Consider the following 19,052-nt stretch of genomic DNA (forward strand, 5'->3'; position numbering starts at 1 on the left):
GATCACCAAAGCAGGAGGAGGCAGACCATTATGTCTTGCCAACGCCCGCACACATACCATTATGCTGATGTAATGACATGTGAAACTCACAGTGTGATTACTATTAGCGCTAGGACTTTCACACGTCAGTATGTTGGTGCACTGAAGTAGCATATAGGTGTGGAGGGAGGTTCATGAACATGGATAGAAATACATGAAACTAAAAGTTCTGAAAAGGTTGACTCATGCATGACCTACACCCAATAGAAAAGGTTTATTGATACCTGTAACAAATAGTTAACGCCAGGAAACTCTGAAACGTTATGAAGTTGAAACATACTGCAAACAAAACTGATATATCATGATGTCAGAAATGAGCACCTTTACATCTAAATGAAATGCAATCAGTTGGTGAATATAATAGAGTATTTTTTTTTTAATATGGGTAATACAATGGATGACTTAATGAATCAAATAAAATAAACATATAACTTTTGGTATTTGTTCACTGGAACTCCAGTTATTTGTCATATTGGAGAAAACATGAAAAATATTCAGAAAATACAAAAGTGGCAAATGTTTAATGTGCAATTTAAACAACAACTTCCAGCTTCTATAGCCTACAATAAACTAACATCTGCCACTGTGAAATTCAATTTCATTGTCAGAATTCTCCACTTTGTGTGCTTATAGTGGCCTCTAGTGAAAAACAAATATATAGCAAGTCTATATTATCTTAAAAATGCATATCATACAAAAACTCAGCCTTTATAATGTAACAAAAAAATATTTTACTACAGCAAAAAATAAAATGAACAAATAGGGTTTCCAGTAAACAATAATAAAAATTGTGTCAGCAATTATCAAACATTGTTCTTAAAAACGTTATATATGACAATATGCGCAATATGTGGAGGTATGAGAAGGCTACAATTCAGCTTTGTCATGTCGAGGAACAATTTTACCTGGCTTTGCAGCCCAGTCCCACTGTGTAGAACTACAATATAAATTATTGAATACTTTTGAAATTGTAGAATCTTACAGTACCACAGACCAGCTGAAAATACTGTGCTGTACATGAAAATCTCCAAAATGGACATAGCCTTATGCACACCTCAAAAGTTGGTTGGTGTGCTTATTATTTCCTTACTTTCCTGAACACGTTTGGGTCATTCCATGACAAATCATTACAGCCTCCAACCCGACCATCTCAGATTTTTTCAGCTTTCTTTTTGCATTAGTTTTCTTCTTTTATTATTTTCCTTTTGATAGGTGATGCTCCCATACTGCTTAAACTTTCATTTAATGACTGCAAAGCTGATTCAGTCCTGCATGTTGCCACTTCTGTGTCACTTTCCTCATCAATTGATGTGCTTAGTGCTTCCTCAGCAGTTAAAGAATCCCTAATAATTTGTTTCCTACAGTTATCACAAATCATTTAATCACCATTGACATGTGGCAGTATTTCAATCATCCATGGTAGCACCTTCCTTAATTGTTTTCTACTGCTGCTGTGTCCTTTAATATCAAATGGGTTGCAGCACTGAGTCTTAATGTACTTCTTATCCATTTGTCACGCTCTTGTACAAACTACCACTATTCACTGATAAACTGTCTTAGGCCCTTGTATCACTAGTTCTCAATGCAGAAGCTGCAGCCAGACTAAGAAAAGACACTACAAGACAAGTCTGAACTTGTTAGTTGCATGATTAGTGCAGGAAGGGTTCAACTGTCGTACTTAATATTTTTTTTTATTACTCCTGTTCCCAAAGGCTTCCCAAAATGAAACTTATACCAAAGACAGATTGCATTTAACTGCATAACATACTTTATGTCCCCAATAAACTTTTTTTATTTTTATTTTTATATTCAAGGTCAAAGGTCAGATCATGTGACCTTTAAATGTAGAAGTCAATATTTAAATATAAAACTATTTTTTATGAAAACTAAGGACCCTTAGCTTCAAAACAAGACCAACATGAAAGTTCGTACCACAATTAGAAGCAAAGTTAAGATTTGTTTTAGTCGACCTGGCAAGCATAAAGTTTACATTTTTGACTTGTTTGCAACCCTTTTGCATTAACACTGTGCATTACTGAGGGCTAAAATTTTACATATGAAAGTAACTTTATGTCCGCTACCATCCTAATAAATTTCACGAAAATCTTAGATGGTTTGGTTGAAAAGTTACTATTTTTGTGATGATTTGGCATGGAATGACCCCTTTAAAGGCGGACAAGATGTCAGCACAGGATACAGCAAGGTACCACACAGCCCAGCCCTCCTCATAGACATGTTTGGTGGCAAGTCCTTACAATGGCTCCCACAGCGACACGCATACAGGGGCAACAGCACCAGCTGCATAGTTTTTTGGAGTTACACAAATAAGCCCCCAATTTCAATTCAATCCACAGCACAATAGATTGAGAATTACTGCCATTTATTAATATGGAAATAGCACTGGTGACCCCATCGAATTACAGTGTAGGACAATGAGTATGCTGCTGTAATAATCATGGGTGTAATTACCATATAGGTAAAGGAGGCATATGCCTGGGATAGCATGAATCAGGAGGCAGCTTAGAAGGGTTTCATGATGATCCATATATATTTGTTTCTTTGCTATGTGTTGTTTGCAAACAACCTATTTTTCCCTGGAAAAATAATGAAGGGGAGGAAGGGAGTTGTCAGATAAAGATCCATGAGTATGTGGCAATGCCATCTCTGAACGCTGCACTGGTAATAACGCTGTCTTTGTGTGTGTGTTTGAGTAAAGACATTGTAGCACCAAGGTCTAGTATTTAGACTTTTAGGCTTGGGACATAGAGACTAGAGCTCATTTACCTAAATTGCATTTAGGTGCAACATTTATACTAAAACATCGTAACCAATCAGACGCTTTATTTCATTATTTAACCTGCACTAGACATATAAAAGTTAATTGCTGCAGCTTAGTGCTAATTTTGAAACCTAAATACACTGTTAGTAAATGAGCCCAATTGTGTCTGTGACTCAGCTTTGAAACCAATGGTTCAGTCTTTATTTAATAAAGTTAAGTTACTTTACTGTTGTCTACTAAATTTTATAAATAAATATGATAATCAAATTAAGCACTTGTAAAACATGATATTACAGTATTACATTTGGAAGAATATCTGCTTTGTTAGTTGGTAATGAAAAACTCAGTATAGAGAAAAGATTAAAGTGACCTATGTTTTGGGTCCTGACACACTGGTGAAGGACCACTGGTCTAGTGACTGGAGTTCTACAGAGGGCAGAGAAGTCATTAATATAAGAATGGAGCATAGAACTGGAAAAGTTGAATGTGATGACATAATAACCCTGGTCTCCACTGAGAGAGACCAAATTGGCCCAATATTAATTAAAACAATATAAACATATTAGTTTGTATAGACCAAGTAGTCACATTCTGCCTTGAATCTTAGAATTTATTCAACCAGATTCATTCTGGAGCACTGAAGAGTTGAGTTTTTCTGAATGCTGCCTGCTCCATTCATTTGCGCTTTCCGCAAGCCAAAGCACTGAAAACCAAGGCGACCTCCAATGACCTCCGGAAAGGGACAAAAACGCGATTAACAAATGTGAAGTTTACAGATGAAAAGGATTGAAAACTCGCCTTCACACACCAATTTACACCTTTGGAACTTTCTCATTGCCAATCAACCACTCAATGGACGAGAAGTGCAATTTGCAACAAAGAGAGACTGCAGCTGTCATAGGGATCCAGACAAATGGTAGCTTCAACAGTTATTGCAGAGAGACCAGAATGCAGCTAGCACGAAAAGCCAGCGACAAAGGCCCAAGGACACTATAAAACAAATGGTTACGAGAACTCCAAAGTATGTACTCGTGAGAAAAACTGCCAACAACAAGACCAATCCCTGTCTCTCATCTCCTCATTCTAGTTTTTTTTTTCTTGAATTTTTTTTTTTTTAATAACGCATTAAGTTGAACCCTTTGTACACTCTGACCATATTGATGTGCAATGCAAAACAAAGCTTAAAATATTTACAATCCTGTAATAGTATTGGATTGTAAAACTGCACTACCATCTACTGAAAGCTGGTATAAAGCAGGTGCTCCTCCACTCCCAGCCAGAGCACAGGGCCTGCTTGTTGCAGCTAGTTTTCTTGGGACTCCTCCATTCCATCCAGCCAAAAACCATGGAGTAGAGATTGGATTTCCACAATTTAAAGGTAGTTGATGCAATTGATTTGCTGGTTGTGCATGTAGGCAGCAGGCAGTGAGACAATACTACAAAGTGATTGTATTAATGGGTAATAAACTACATGGTGGGGATTCTCATGACATATTTGATTGTCACTTGCTGAGCTTAGGTTTTTTAGCGATAGTTTCACCTGTCACTCCCCCTTCAGAGAAAGCTAAAGTCTCATTTGAGCTACTAATCTATCTTTTGGCAACCAGATGTTGAAAGTCAATGTGCTGAAAATGAATTAATTCAGCATATTAGATTTACAATAATTATTTTTAAAATGCACAACTATGGTACTGAATATATAACATCAATTATATGCGATATATGCAAAGAGGAGAAAGACCCTAACTTTTTTTTTTTTAACTGAGGAGAGGAGAACTTCAGTTAATAGGAACACATACCTTGCCGAAAGGTGTATCAACATATTTCTCAGTCCTGCCTTCCAATATATCAGGATCATCCAACCCAGACCCACCAATAATTCCAACCTAATGCAGAAGAGGATAAAAATGTTTAAATATTTTATTTATAAAAGTTATATTATTGCCAAAATTCTGTGGTATCCTGAAAAAAAATATACGGCATATTAACTTTTGCCTTCAAAACGACCATGTGTGGTGGACTCATTGGCTATGCTTAATGAACACGCTGTGATACTTCAGAGATAGAGAAGGATAATGAAATCGCACAAGGAAAAAACAATTAAGAGGGGAGAACCATCCTCCTTACTAAGGGGCCAATTCAATTTGGCTATGTTATTCTAGGATAAATGCGGCGCTACTAGTATTACCATTAATACAGTAATTTTAACCCGGATTTTTGCTCCCAAGGTCTGTAAACAAAAAGCCATGTTAAAATTACCGTACTAACGGTAATACTGCGCACTACCGTAGTAACAGTAATAGTGGGCAGGCCGCTGAATTGAATTGGCCCCTAATTATTCATGGGTAAATTCCCTATATACTTCAAATAGAACGTATTATAGTATCAAGAGAAAAAAAAGGTTGGAAAGCCAAAAGGGTGAGGCACTTAAATCCACTAATCCCTCAAATTATTTTGAAACCACTTTTATTTAATATTTATTAAGATCATATCCAAATCCGGGTATTTATGGGGCGAAATATGTTAAAAACAACAAATAGTAAAGTGATAAAGAAAAAAGTATAAAATTAAATTAAAACAAATAACCCTTCTGCAGCAACCGGACCAAATGTGCCCAATACAAAGACAAGGATTGCACATGTCTATATCAGGTTTGTTATGCTCTCACACTGATGATTATTATAGATCACTAATAGTGCAGCACCTTGTTTAAAATGCTGTATTGACAATATCTAGTCATATGTTTAACTCGGCATCTATATTATTCCGAAATGTTTCAAATACATGCTCACAGGGCATATTTCATATCAAGGGGCATATTTAAGAAAGCACGATAGTGCTTTTACCGGGTAATTAAGGTGCCTCCGTGTCCTCCGCAAATTTATGAAAGGTGCACTGCAGCAGATATCGTGGATATCTGCAGCTTTGCACTCCTCTTCGTTTTTGGGAGCAGTCACCATTCAACAGTATGGTGCCTGCTCCCAGCCGCAATCTAACAAGTTCTGAAAAAACATTTTTTTCGGAAACTTGTTATGTTAATGTACATCAGCTGAAGCTGGCGTACATTATCAGACATGAAAAAATCCAATGCTGTCAGCTCTGCTCCGAAGAGCAGAGCTGGACAGCGCATGTGTGGAGGGATCACATAATCCCTCCCTGTCACTCACCGCTCGCAGAATTGCAGAGAACTGCACATGCGCAATTGAAGGAAGAAGAGGAACGAAGACGACCTGGAGGAGATCCTAGAGACAGCGCGTCCCGAAGAGGGGGGTAAGTATGATTATTTCTATCACAGAAACAGCAGTTTTTCGTAACTGCTGTTTCTGTGATCTGTTTTTAATAAATTTGAGAAATAGTTCAATCCTTATCCATGCAATAAGGATTGATAACTATTTCTCATTTCTGCCGATGATTGATAAATGTGCCCCTAAGTATGTATTTACATCTCAAACTTGTATTTATCACAGATGATCATTTTATTATTATTGTAGTCCATATTTCATTGCAAGCAAACATGTTCTTAGTGATAACTCTAAATTAACATTTGGGAGGAGACATGCATAAGTATAAATTATAATTTTGTTAATAGTGTACTATTACAGTATTGTCAAACTCTGATGATTATATGGAGATAAATATTTCCCCTAGAGATGTACATGTAGGTATTGTTCTTCACAGGGGAGTAAGTAGGCTCTATAAGAACTATCATAGGTGGAATATCTCATAAAGCTGATATATCTTATTAGACGGAATCTTCAGATTATGTAGTATTATGTACTTAGATATTTCTTATATTACAGAGATAATGCCAAACCTAATGTTGAATCTGTGAACCTCTATAAAAATTGAGAGAGGGGAGAGGAAATAATTCCTCTCATTCACTAAAAGAGGGTGCCTATGGGTATGACCCTCAATTCGGTATTGGGGAATCTAGCGATTGATGCCCGATTAACAATATAATCATTGCAATAGCTAGCTTCAAATTTCCCTCTAACAACTGTTAACAGGCCACCCAGTGAGATCTTCAATTATGTTGCAGCATGAATGCCTTCTTCCTAAATTACGAGAATGTGTAGCAAAATAAAAAAAACTTTTTAATGCAGTACCGTGTCAGACAGAAAAATTCTAGACACCCCCGTTGGTAAACACTTCTCTGGACCAGTACACAGTATGACAGATTTAAAAGTCTTAATACTGAAAGTTTTTTTTTAAAAATGACAGGGAGAGAAAGGTCTTGGAACTCAAGCTGATTAGAACATTCCAGTCATTGACTCAAGTACTCAACCTAACACCTGGATTTATGACCCACTCCACAGCAAAGTGACTCCAGATCTCTGAACGCTCAGGATATTCACTCTTCCATCCGTAACGGAAAACCTCCGTTTTATTACTTTAGCTTATCTTTATGATGTATTCCAGCCCCCCACACCCTTTCATGATCAAATTGCTTGATGTAACATCCCTTAAATGTTGTGCCCTTTTCTCAGTCATTCATTTGTAAACTCGCCTGATGACGGGGCCTCTGTGCTCTGACAGCTAGCAAGTATAAAAATTTATTTTGGTTAGCCAATAAAGGTATCACTCCTATAATACTTTTGTCTTTTTTGACACAAAAGTATTCAACATCTCCTATATTACAAGGAATTTAACTTACACACTGACTGCTAGATGCTGTTAATCGTGACTATACAGCCGGCACGGGTCGCTACTTCCGGATTAGTGACATCATCAATGATCTAGAACATTAGAACATTGATGATAATCAGTTTATTATTTGTTGTTTTTAACATATTTCACCCCATGTATACCCGGATATGGATATGATTTTAATACAAATTAAATAAAAGTGATTTTAATATAATTTAAGGGATTAGCGGACTGGAGTGCCTTTAACTTTTTTTCTCTTGATACTATACATCAGAGATATACAGGTTTATAGATGATTGCTTCACCTATCAGAACATCCTGACAATGAGCAGTTATTTTCTCACATTTTAGTCTCATTATTATTACAGTGAACAATTGCTGTTGTAGTCTACGAAGTTGGCAGATTCATTTGATAGGTGAAACAATAATTCACTACCTGGGTGACCCTTCTAAAAATATATAAGTGTATATACATCAGAACTCACAATTCATAAAAAATACTAATGTATATATTTCCACCATGCCACATAGCCATACATTTCATTTTTTTTTATCTTAGAACAGTGATTGGACATATCAAGGGCTCCCATGAGTCTTGGGTTTTCCAGGATAGTCGTCTTTTCTTCACAGCAAAACCTTAACTCAAGACATATTGCAAGAATTTAAACTCCTGGTCAACTCAAAATTCAAGATAATTTTTGAAGTGAAAATGGTCATGCTTTCCTTAGTACAGCAAGGAATGTCCCTAATAATATGCCTTCTAAAGCCCTTTTTTCAATAATCGTACTCCACAACATGAAATCTCATCGGGTACTGCATCTGCAAGGATGGGCGCTTTGTGTGGCTATTCTGGAATGACCTCACTTTGCCCAACTTCTCCCCTCAGCCTGCGGTAACGTCTCCTTACCTGCAAACGTTGCTCTCTTGTTCCACAAACACATGGAATCTAGGTGTACAGTAGATGCAAAACTATTATGTTGCAGCACCTTGGCTGTTCTCAATGTTGTGAATGACCTCCATTGTCAGGATTTGTATTTCATGTAAGTCTTTTGTATCTCTGGCTATGTGATCAGTGACATAATTACAGTTTACATTCTCTAATACTTAAAATGTTGCCAATAATGGGTGGCTTCAGGATTAAATAAACCTAACTTTTTGGTTTTAACAATTTGTTCCAATAATCCTTAAACATCTATAACAAGACTGTATAGGAGATGAAGCCTTGTGCAATAAAGTCTCTGGGGTGTGTACGTCACATCAGATACTTGTCCATTCCAAGTGGACAAAGATGACTTGTATTACAAGTTTAAACCTTCTTCTTACAGTCAGCCTACCTCATCATCATCATCATCATCATTATTTATTTATATAGCGCCACCGATTCCACAGCGCTGCACAGGGAACTCACTCACATCAGTCCCTGCCCCATTGGAGCTTACAGTCTAAATTCCCTAACATACACACACACATACAGACAGAGAGAGAGAGACTAGGGTCAATTTTGATAGCAACCAATTAACCTACCAGTATGTTTTTGGAGTGTGGGAGGAAACCGGAGTACCCGGAGGAAACCCACGCAAACACGGGGACAACATACAAACTCCACAGCTTAAGTACATTGTAATCATTTCCAAAATGACCAAATTGGTCCGAAATCACTTGAGTTTTAATCCAACTGAGCTTTAAATCCAGGTGATCCATCCAGCTGATGGCAATAGACTGTCTGTATAGTACCTTTTACAAATTCTGTCAAATGTGGCCATCCAATATGATTGCAGTCCATGTCTAGCTATTCAACTCATGAACGCAAGAAAAATGTTGCTTTCCCTTTGTGATTTAGTGCATTAAAATTGTGCATGAAGCTGGTCTTAGACAGACGCAGCTTTCAGGCTTCTGGGACAAAAAAAGGCATTGTGCAAAACAAGATCTAATTTAGTATGTATGCAAAAGTGCATGCACTTATGTACCTATATCTGTACTCAGCAAGAAACACCCCCTAACTCCTCACATAGGCTGATGCAAATGAGACCTCGGCCCACAAACCCATGCACTTGCCAGCAGAGCCATAGCTTAAACTTTTTGCACCTGGGGCAAGAAACAAAAAAGCCACCTCCCCCCAGCCCTGCATTTTAACCAAATGAACCTAAAATATTCAGTTAGTGCTGCACCCTGGGTGGTAGCCCCTATCGCACAGCCCTAGTTACGGCCCTGCTTGCCAGTTAAAACAGGTTAATTTGGACAAAAGTAGAGCATGACATCACATAAAAGCACCGTAACAGCATGATTGAATTTTACATATGCAAATTTCCCTGTTAGACATGATCTGTTGTGTTAAGCAAAATTGTACATTCATGTGCCTCTCAAAAAAAAACAACACACAAAATACCCCCCACACTTTTACTAACATTATTTTAGGATACTAAAAGCATGTAAAAATGGGTATTAGGATGGAACCTATTGGTCCCAAAAATCCCATACCCACTTGCACTTACGATCTGGAGCATCACCTGACCACATATGACATGCAGTGTCACTGGCATTTACCAAAGGCCAATGAATGACCTGCCTAGGTTGGTGATATGGGAAATAAGCTGATTAAGAACGATGTGCCGCAGGATACATGTTCAGCCTGAACATGGCAGATGTGTCTCTGCGGTCTGTTCTGGAGACACAGTGCGCTGAATTAAATATAACCCTAAGACAATTCCAGTCAAGAGGAACTTGTCTGTAAACCAAAATAATATGCAGGGAAGTGATGAAAAAAAAATTATGTTTTAAAACAAATTATGCTTATAAACTAATCCTTACTTCAATGTAAATTTCCCGAAAACGGAACAGATGCAAAGCTAAGCATCATGCAAATGTATTAACACTGCATCGCAGCAGATGCTTTGCATTTTTTGCTAAACAGTCCCCATAGATGTCTATGGAGACTGATATTTACCGCAATTTAATAAGTAATGAAAAGCCATTTGCACATACAGTAATGTACCCCAGCTCATACTGGCATACATTACTGTATGTGTAATTTTTCAGCTCTGCTCTATGGGGAGATCATTGCGGTAGTGGGATCTTCGGATCCCTCACCGCATCTTACTGCTCTCCCCTCAGATCACTATCACAAAGGTGGTCACTTTGCAATAGTGACCATAGAAAAGATAGTATACAGGTCTTATACATAGTATACATAAGTTTTTTAATATATACACATGATCTGTCAATCCTTATCTTTGCAATGAGGACTGAAAAGGATCGTGTTAAAAATGCTGTCTTTAAAAAATATGTCCCTAAGTATTTTAATTCAAATGTTTTGCCTTTAACTCCCCATGTGTTCCATGTATTGTTACAATGTTCTAATATTACAAAAAAGCAATTAACTCAATAGGAAAAATTCACATTTCATTTATTTTGCTTAAAAGCAATTGGTGTCACAAAAAACAAAAACAGGAATTTTACACTTCTTGTTAATTCACAAAACCGCAGTTTAACTGCAGTGCTGTAAAATAATTGCGAGCGATTAGACTACATGGAAACTCAGTACTTCCGTCTTCTATCACTGGGGTGAAGGGCTGCGAGCTCCCCCTCTGTACCCACGGGACTAAGCGGAATATCTGCTGCAGGAAACATTCGCAATATTTGGCCAAATTCCCGGACACGAACCTCTCCTCTAATAAGTGTACAAGGCAGCGGGCAAGTGATGGTCACATACTGATTGCAACAGATACCCACGCATCATAAGAAGACACTTTGCTGCATATCATTGACAAACCCTGACATATAGTAATGTGATGCCGTAACAATATGTATATTGTGCAATGACGTGTCTGGCCCAGAGCTTGATATTAGGCAGTGACACCAACCTTGACAGCGTGTGCCGCAGCCATATTGAGATCCGGAAGAAGGCGCGGTCTGTGTTATTCACTAGTGTGCTCATGCTCACATCCTTCCACCGCATGTGGGGGCCGGGGAGAAGCACGTTATGCAGCGCAATACAATCATATGCAGAAAGCTGAGACAGCTAACCTGCTTAATTACTGGTACACTGGAATTCGCCCAAATTTTTTTTTTCCAGGACAATAATGTATTTTTAATATTGTTTGGTAATGTTTACAAATAATAGGTTATTTTTATTTATTACCAGCAAACACATTTTAGCTGATCCCTCTAGCGATCACACAAAGATTATCATAGTGTCTGTAAGAATTGTTTCAAAAAGTGCTGCACAAATTCATAGCCTCCCCCCATTGGCATAATTTAAGTGGGTCAGTCGGGGTCTCTAACAAGGGAGGGTGACACAGCAAGGGTATGTATGCTTTGCTTTAGTATTTTAGCGATTACATTCAATGTTAGAAGGCACCGAACTGTCGAGGAGCAGTACACAGCCGTAACTTAGAATTCTAGCGCCTCTGGCGAGAAAGACAAATACCGCCCCCCTAGCCCTCAATTTTAACCAAATTAACCTAAAATATAACTAAATTGTGCCCCCCTTCAGTGTTGCGCCCTGGGCGGTCGTCCCTGTCGCATAGCCCTAGTTACGGCCCTGGAGCAGTATGTGGGTGAGCAGGTGAATGAGTGCGTGGCAAGGGGATAGTGGATGCAAGTGCAGATTTTAAGAATGAGCATTTAAAATGTTAAAAGTACAGTTTTTGAAAACTATATGGGGTGCATATTAAATCTTCATAGATGCAATCATGCTTTGTATGGCATAAATATAAACGTGTGTGTGTATATATATATATATATATATATATATATATATATATATATACACACACATACATACATACACATACCCAAATGTATGTTAACAATTCCTCTAGTAATAGGTGCATAAAATCAAGATTATAGCCATGCAAGCTCCATAGTTAAAAATTAGCAGTAGAATGGGTTCTACTGAAGAGCTCAGTGACTTTCAACATGGCACTGTCCGAGGATGCCAAGTCAGTAAGTCTAATTTCTGTCCTGCTAGATGCAATTGCTATTATTATGATCTGGAAATATCTATCAGCAACAGCAGCTCAGCCGAGAAGCAGTATGCCACACATGCTCACAGAACGTGACCGGTGAGTGCTGAAGTGCTCAAAGTGTAAAAAATGTATGTCCTTAGTTGCAACGCTTACTAGCAAGTTCCAAACTGCCTCTGAAAGCAACGTCAGCACAAGAACTGTTCGTCGTGAGCTTAATGGATTGGATTTCCAGCAGATGCACATAAGCTTTAATAACACCATAAAAATTGCCAACCATTGACTACATAGGTGTAAATTACACTGCCATTTGACTGAGGCGCAGTGAAAGAGTGTTCTCTGGAGTGACATCGCGCTTCAGCGTTTGGCAGTCTGATGGATGAAACTGGGTTTGGCGGATGCCAGGAGAATGCTTCCTACATGAATGTGTATTGCCAACTGTAAAGTTTGGTGGAGAAGAAATAATGGCCTGGGGCGGTTTTTATGGTTTGGGCCCCGTAGTTTCAATGAGGCAAAATCTTATTGCTACAGCATACCAGGAGCAGACCTAGATTTTTTTCTTAAAAGGGTGCGATTTAGTGCTTCGCCCCTTTTTCTCTTCAAGCAGGTGCGGGTTGTATGCGGCGGCACAATATATTCATGTTTCTATTGGCAGAGACCAGGCAAAAGATGCTGCCCAGCCGCTCTGATAGAGCGACCGGGCAGGATTCTCTGTCTGCCTCTCAGCCAACGTGGATATGTGTATAGTGTGCAGCTGCACGCAACCCGCTCCTCCTAGAGGGGCTGACTGCCTTGAACATCCCCCCACCCCTCTTCCCTGGATCTGCCACTGCAGCATAAAATGACATTTTAGAAAATGCTGTGCAACTTTGCGGCAACAGTGTGGGAAAGGCTCTTTCTTGTTTCAGCATGACAATACCCCCGTGCACAAAGCGAAGTTCAGAGAAAAAAAAAAGGTTTCCCAACTTTGATGTGGAGGAACATGCCTGGCCTATACACAGTGCTGACGGCAATCCCATCAAACACCTTTGGGATATATTGGATTGCTGACTATGAGCCAGGTCTTATGACCCAACGTCGGTGCCTGATCTCCCTAATGCTGTTGTGACTGAATGGATGCGAATACCTGCAGCCATGTTCCAATATCTAGTGGAAAGCCTTCTTAGAAGAGAGGGGGCTGCTATAGCAGCAAAGGAGGACCAATTCCATATTAAATAGGATTAGATGTTTTACAAGCACATATGGATATGATAATCAGGCAGTGGCGGATCCAGGGGGGGGGGGTCGCCCCCCCCTAGCAGGGGCTTGCTGCCGACAGCTGCACACTGTGCAGGTCCATTCAGCAGTGACAGTATGCTGCCCGGCTGCTCTGATTGTGTTTTAAACACAATCAGAGCAGTGGGACAGCACACTTTCACTGCTGAACGGACCTGCACATACTGTGCAGCCGCCGGCAGCCTTAGAACACAGAAAGGGGGTGGGGCCTAAATAGCCCCCCTAAAATCGCCCCGGGTAGGGCAAAAGTCTGGGTCCGCCCCTATACTCAGGTGTCCATGTAGTGGAGCTATGTTATATTGTGCTGAATGTCATTTTAATAGATATGCTTGTTAGATAAGTACAGACAACAACCCTGTCCTTCATGAAAAATTACCCATTTGTTTACAAATCTCCCATTAAGAAAGAAGAAAATATATGTGGTAAGATGATGAAACAAGGGTTGCCACCCCCGCAGGTCTGTCACTCTAAGTGATCCTTCTACAAATCCAGACCTTCTTAAAATGCAAAATAACTGTTGAACTTCTGATCAACAGCGTTATTGCGGGAGTGCGCTGACTGCTGGATGTTTGTCTCCACTGCTGCAATCATTCCCCGACCCAGAGATGGACCCACCCTCTTGCTGATTGGAGTGTTGGCAGTATGCAGATATAGCTTTGTGACATTACGTGCAGCACATGAATTTGCTGGCCCAGCCAGCTTCTACAGAGTTACAAATTGTATAACCTTCTGATGGGAGTACCTTGTCAGATTGTTGGCATTTTTTTGCAAAGAGCAAAAATTAGATTTCTTTCAGTGGTAGAGAATTATTTAAATTAAATGAAAAGGTGGAGAAAGGACATTTAGGGGACATTCCCTTTTTTCTTGGTGAGAAACAGCCTTTTTCTCTCTTCAAAATGCCTTGATTTTATCATATCTTTAGAGCTGTATATCGGGCCGTTTTGTACACTTTTAGTGGGATTCCAGCTGCATCTTATATTGGGAAAGCGCACTTTCAGGTATACTTCAAATAACACATATGGGAGGTATAACTGAAAGTGCGCTTTCCTATTAGATGCATCCGAACGAATCCCACTAACAGTGTACAAACTCCCAATTTTAGCAGGACATCTTGATGCGAAGGCAGGGGTGGGGCTTAAAAGAGATGTGGAGTTTTGCCTAGATTTGCTCATTTGTGGGTGGAACAGTGGAGCCCTGAGCCCTCGTAGCATGCTGGGATCACTGTAGAGCCCCTGAAGCTTTGCTACCACTGTTGCTATGCCAATGAGTTTATTAATTTCAACTTTTATATTTTTCTCCTAAAATATTGCTCAATTTATCTTGAATTATGTCTTAAATTAATCATGAAAATTAGGGGAAATCAGAACTGTTAATAAATATGGCATTTATGTCTGTTTGAAGCTATTCATGATCAGTAAATTTTTAAAATGACTTTTCATCTCAAGTGCAACTGTAATGTATCCCATTAAAAGTATAGGGATGAAACTTCAACTATTACAAAGAGCTGAGTACCCTACTGCAAAGAAGGGAACTCCTCTGTAAATATAACCTTCCCATCCCTCTATTTCCCAAGGCTGGCACACTCATACCCGTTGAGACTGTATTTATTATATATGGCACTATTGCACATTGAATGTTTTTATGCGCTATCATGCCTCCGAACATTTAGATTAAGGAAATTGGGACAGAGTGGGAATCACCAATGCTTTGCACAGAGGAGGAACCTGTGGGTATTGACTTGGGGCATACATGACAAGAGGAGATTGGTGAGGGAGCATATGTGACATATGCTCTAACTTTATCACATATGTCCCCCCACCATTCTCCCCTTGTCATTCACTACATGCCCACTAAATTCACACCCCTGAACACCAATTGGGCAGTGATTGGGCAGATCCAGATTAAGGGGAGGCATAGGGGGCATGTTCCTCCCGGCACCTAAGTCCCACTGCCGGAGATTGTTATTAGTCTCATAAATTTTTAAATGCATTTTATTATTATTATAATTTATTTATAAGGTGCCACATGGTTTCTGCAGCACCATACACAATACAAACAGTGGACTAAACGGAAATACAGTACATAACAATAAACGAGTAATTCCAAGACTCTAGAAGCTCCAGGCAATTGTAGTGAGGTTGGAGCAGAAGAAATGGTATAAAGACAGGAGGGAAGAGGGCCCTGCTCATGACAGCTTACATCCTAATGGGAGGGCAAACAGAGAGCAGACCCACAGGGGAGTCAGGGGATCAAACGCAGGAGGATTAAGCAAGGAAATGGAGAGTGAGAGGTGAAGAGACTAGCATGGAGAGAGGGTTAGGTGGAAGACTGGTAGGCTTTGAGGAAGAGGTGAATTGTAAGTGCCAGCTTGAAGGAGCACAAATTAGGGGCAGCTAGATGGAGAGTGGGAGGTCATTCCAATGGAGGGGGGCAGCTCTTGGATTCAGCAATGGGATGAGGTGATGAGGGTGGAGGAGAGGCGACGGTCATTGGCCAAGTGCAGGGAGCAGGAGGGAGTGTGAATAGAGTGGAGGTTGGAGATGCAAGGGGCAGTTGAGTGGGAGAGGGTCTTGTAAGTGATGGTAAGGAGTTTAAAAAGGATTCTGTAAGGGAAGGGAAGCCAGTGTAAAGCAAGACAGAGAGGGGAGGCAGAAGAGGAGCGGTGTGAAAGGAAGCTGAGTCTTGCAACCGAGTTAAGTATAGAGCGAAGGGGGGCGAGGTGAGAATGGGGGAGGCCGGTGAGGAGAAGGTTACAGTAGTCAAGATGGGAAATGATGAGTGCATGGATAATGGTTTTGGTTGCATCCTGAGAAAGGAAGAGCCGGATGCGGGAGATTTTTTACGAAGTTGGAAGTGATAGGATTGGGCAAGGGATTGAATTTTGGGGGCAAAAGAGAGGGAGGAGTCAAACGTAACGCCCAGGCAGCAGAGGTGGGGGATAGAGGAGAAGGCGGTGTTGTTAACACTGATAGAGAGTTCAAGGTTGGATGGGAATCTAGAAGGAGGGAAGACAAACTGTTTTAGAAATGTTAATTGTGAGAAAGTGTGATGACATCCAAGAGGAGGTGGCGGAGAGGCAGTCAGATGAGAGAGGAGGTGGCAGGTAGATGGGGAAAGGAAAGAATGAGGGAGTGGATTTCTACACTCGAAGTAGGGCAGAAGGTGCACCAGAGTTGGGAGTTGGAGGAAGGTGGAGCGAGAAGGGTGGCAGGAGAGGGAGTAGAGGAGGAGATGTCAACTCTGATGGCCTCAATTTTGGAGGAAAATAAGGCAAAGTCTGTAGCAGAGAGGGAGAGTGGAATAGTAGGGGGGAGGGTGAGAAGAGAGTTGGCAAAGAGACGGTGAGGATTAGAGAACTGTGAAGAAATTAGGGACTTGAAGAAAGATTGTTTAGCAAGGGAGAGGGCGGAGCAGTAGGAAGATAGGATAAATTTAAAACGGAGGAAGTCAGCGAGAGAGCGAGATTTCCTCCAGAGGCATTCCGCAGCGTGAGTGCACTTCTGAAGGAAGCTGGTGAATTTGGAGTGCCAGGGTTGGGGAATTAAGCGGCGATAGCAGACAGAAGAGGCATGGGCGACAGTATCCAGGGCAATGGTGAGGGAGTGGTTAGAGAGAAGTCGTCTGGGTGGGAAGAGGGGAGAGGAGTGTTTCAAGAGAGGATGAAAAAGAAGTAGGGTCAAAAGCATTGAGATTGCGCCTAGTGAAAGTGGTTTTAGGCGATGCAGGAAAGGAAGACAGAGGAGATGATGGTCCGCTGATTGAGGCCACGGAGGAAGAGAGGACTAGAAGCTTGATGGAGGCAGGGTCAAATGGCTTATCAATAGAAATGTTAACATCTCCAAGCATGATGGAGTGGAAGTCAGATAATAGGTAGTGGGGAAGCCAGGCTGCGAAGTTGTCGAGAAAAAGGGAGGTGGGGCCAGGGGGGCGATTGATGACAGACACGGAGGTGGATGGGGGAGAAGAGGTGGATAGAGTGGACTTCGAAGGAGGCAAAAGAAAGGGAATGCACAGTTGGAATTACCCTAAATGTGCAGTTAGGGGATAGGAGGAGACCCACTTCACCTCCTGGACGGTCATCCGATCTGGTGGAGTGGGTGAAGGAAAGGCCCCCAGGGAGGCAGTGTCAGTAGAAGATAGCCAGGTTTCGGTGATAGCGAGGTTAAGAGAATTGAAGATGAAGAGGTCATGGATAGCGGACAGTTTGTTACAGGTGGATCGGAAGTTCCAGAGCTTCGATAGCGTCATTCATTGATGCCTCTGAGGAAGTCGTATTCTACGATGAAGCGCGTCAGCTCTGATCATTGGACCTCTGTATCTGCTATTCTATACCTGCTTTGGTTATCTTTGGATGCCATCGTAGACGCCGTGCTGATAGTTTCATACTTATCTTTCTCATTTTGGAAAGTGCTACACATGTTGATTTAAGATATTTGGTGATTACACGCTGCCAGATATTGTGGGAGGAGTAACATCTAGCGTGCACGCCATACAGCAGCGACTACCTCCTGTGTGGACATTCTAGACTGCCGATCCTAATATTTCCATCAGTTTCTTTATTGGAGATCCGTGGGAGCTGAATATACGGGTTTGTCTATCTTACGTAAAGTAACCCACTTTGGTGGATTTTCAAGTTTTTTGGAGCAAGTGTTATATGACCAGCGCAGTTATCTGCAGTTTCAACGGAGTAGGTTTGGTGATTTACACATTTTTTATTGATATGGTATCTGAAAATCTGCTCATTGAAGATCTATGAGCTTATTATACTGTAAGGATCATTCCATGTATACATTTCATTCTTGATCTATGCCCTTGTCAATTTAGACGGATGAACGTTATACTTAGAAGTTTATTTATTGGAAGGATCGAGTTATCCAAGTATAACACCATTATTGCTGGGCTGTAGGATCAAGACGGAAACCAAAATCATTATTGACATCTAGATGTTTTCTCCTGGCATAAATACTTTGCAGTACTGATGGTCTATGCTATATGTTATGTATTGTATAGCATTTATAATATATATATATTATATATATATTTTTTTATATATGTATATATATATGTATATATATATATATATATATATATATATATATATATATATATATATATATATATATATATACATATACATACATACACACACACACACACACACGTTTTTGTCTGAGATATCTGCATTTTTATATGTTCATTGTACTTTTAAATAAATGGTATATATTTTATTATATTCTATGAACTCATCCATTATTGAATATTAGTCACCAGCGTTTCATGTTATTTTTTCTGTTTTGTATTTTTAAGAGCCCACAGACTCTTTTTCAGCAGTTGGTCACTATATTCGG

The 19,052-nt window shown here is 40.1% G+C and overlaps 1 protein-coding gene and 1 long non-coding RNA gene across 2 annotated transcripts in view; both read right to left on the minus strand.

Annotated features, from left to right (window-relative positions):
- MTAP (methylthioadenosine phosphorylase) overlaps positions 1 to 11,427 on the minus strand; it is a 40,859-nt gene extending 29,432 nt beyond the window's left edge. The window contains exons 1-2 of the mRNA XM_075210257.1: positions 11,326 to 11,427; positions 4,618 to 4,704 (exon numbers count right to left, since the gene is read on the minus strand). Of these exons, the coding sequence (XP_075066358.1) occupies positions 4,618 to 4,704; positions 11,326 to 11,349 (111 nt within the window). The 5' untranslated portion in view covers positions 11,350 to 11,427. The remainder of the gene's footprint in view (positions 1 to 4,617; positions 4,705 to 11,325) is intronic.
- The window catches only part of LOC142153039 (uncharacterized), a 325,397-nt gene that overhangs the window by 112,355 nt on the left and 193,990 nt on the right, over positions 1 to 19,052 (minus strand). The gene's annotated exons all lie outside the window — the stretch shown is intronic.

The sequence above is a fragment of the Mixophyes fleayi genome, chromosome 1 (assembly GCF_038048845.1).
Source record: "Mixophyes fleayi isolate aMixFle1 chromosome 1, aMixFle1.hap1, whole genome shotgun sequence".
NCBI classification, from domain to species: domain Eukaryota; kingdom Metazoa; phylum Chordata; class Amphibia; order Anura; family Limnodynastidae; genus Mixophyes; species Mixophyes fleayi.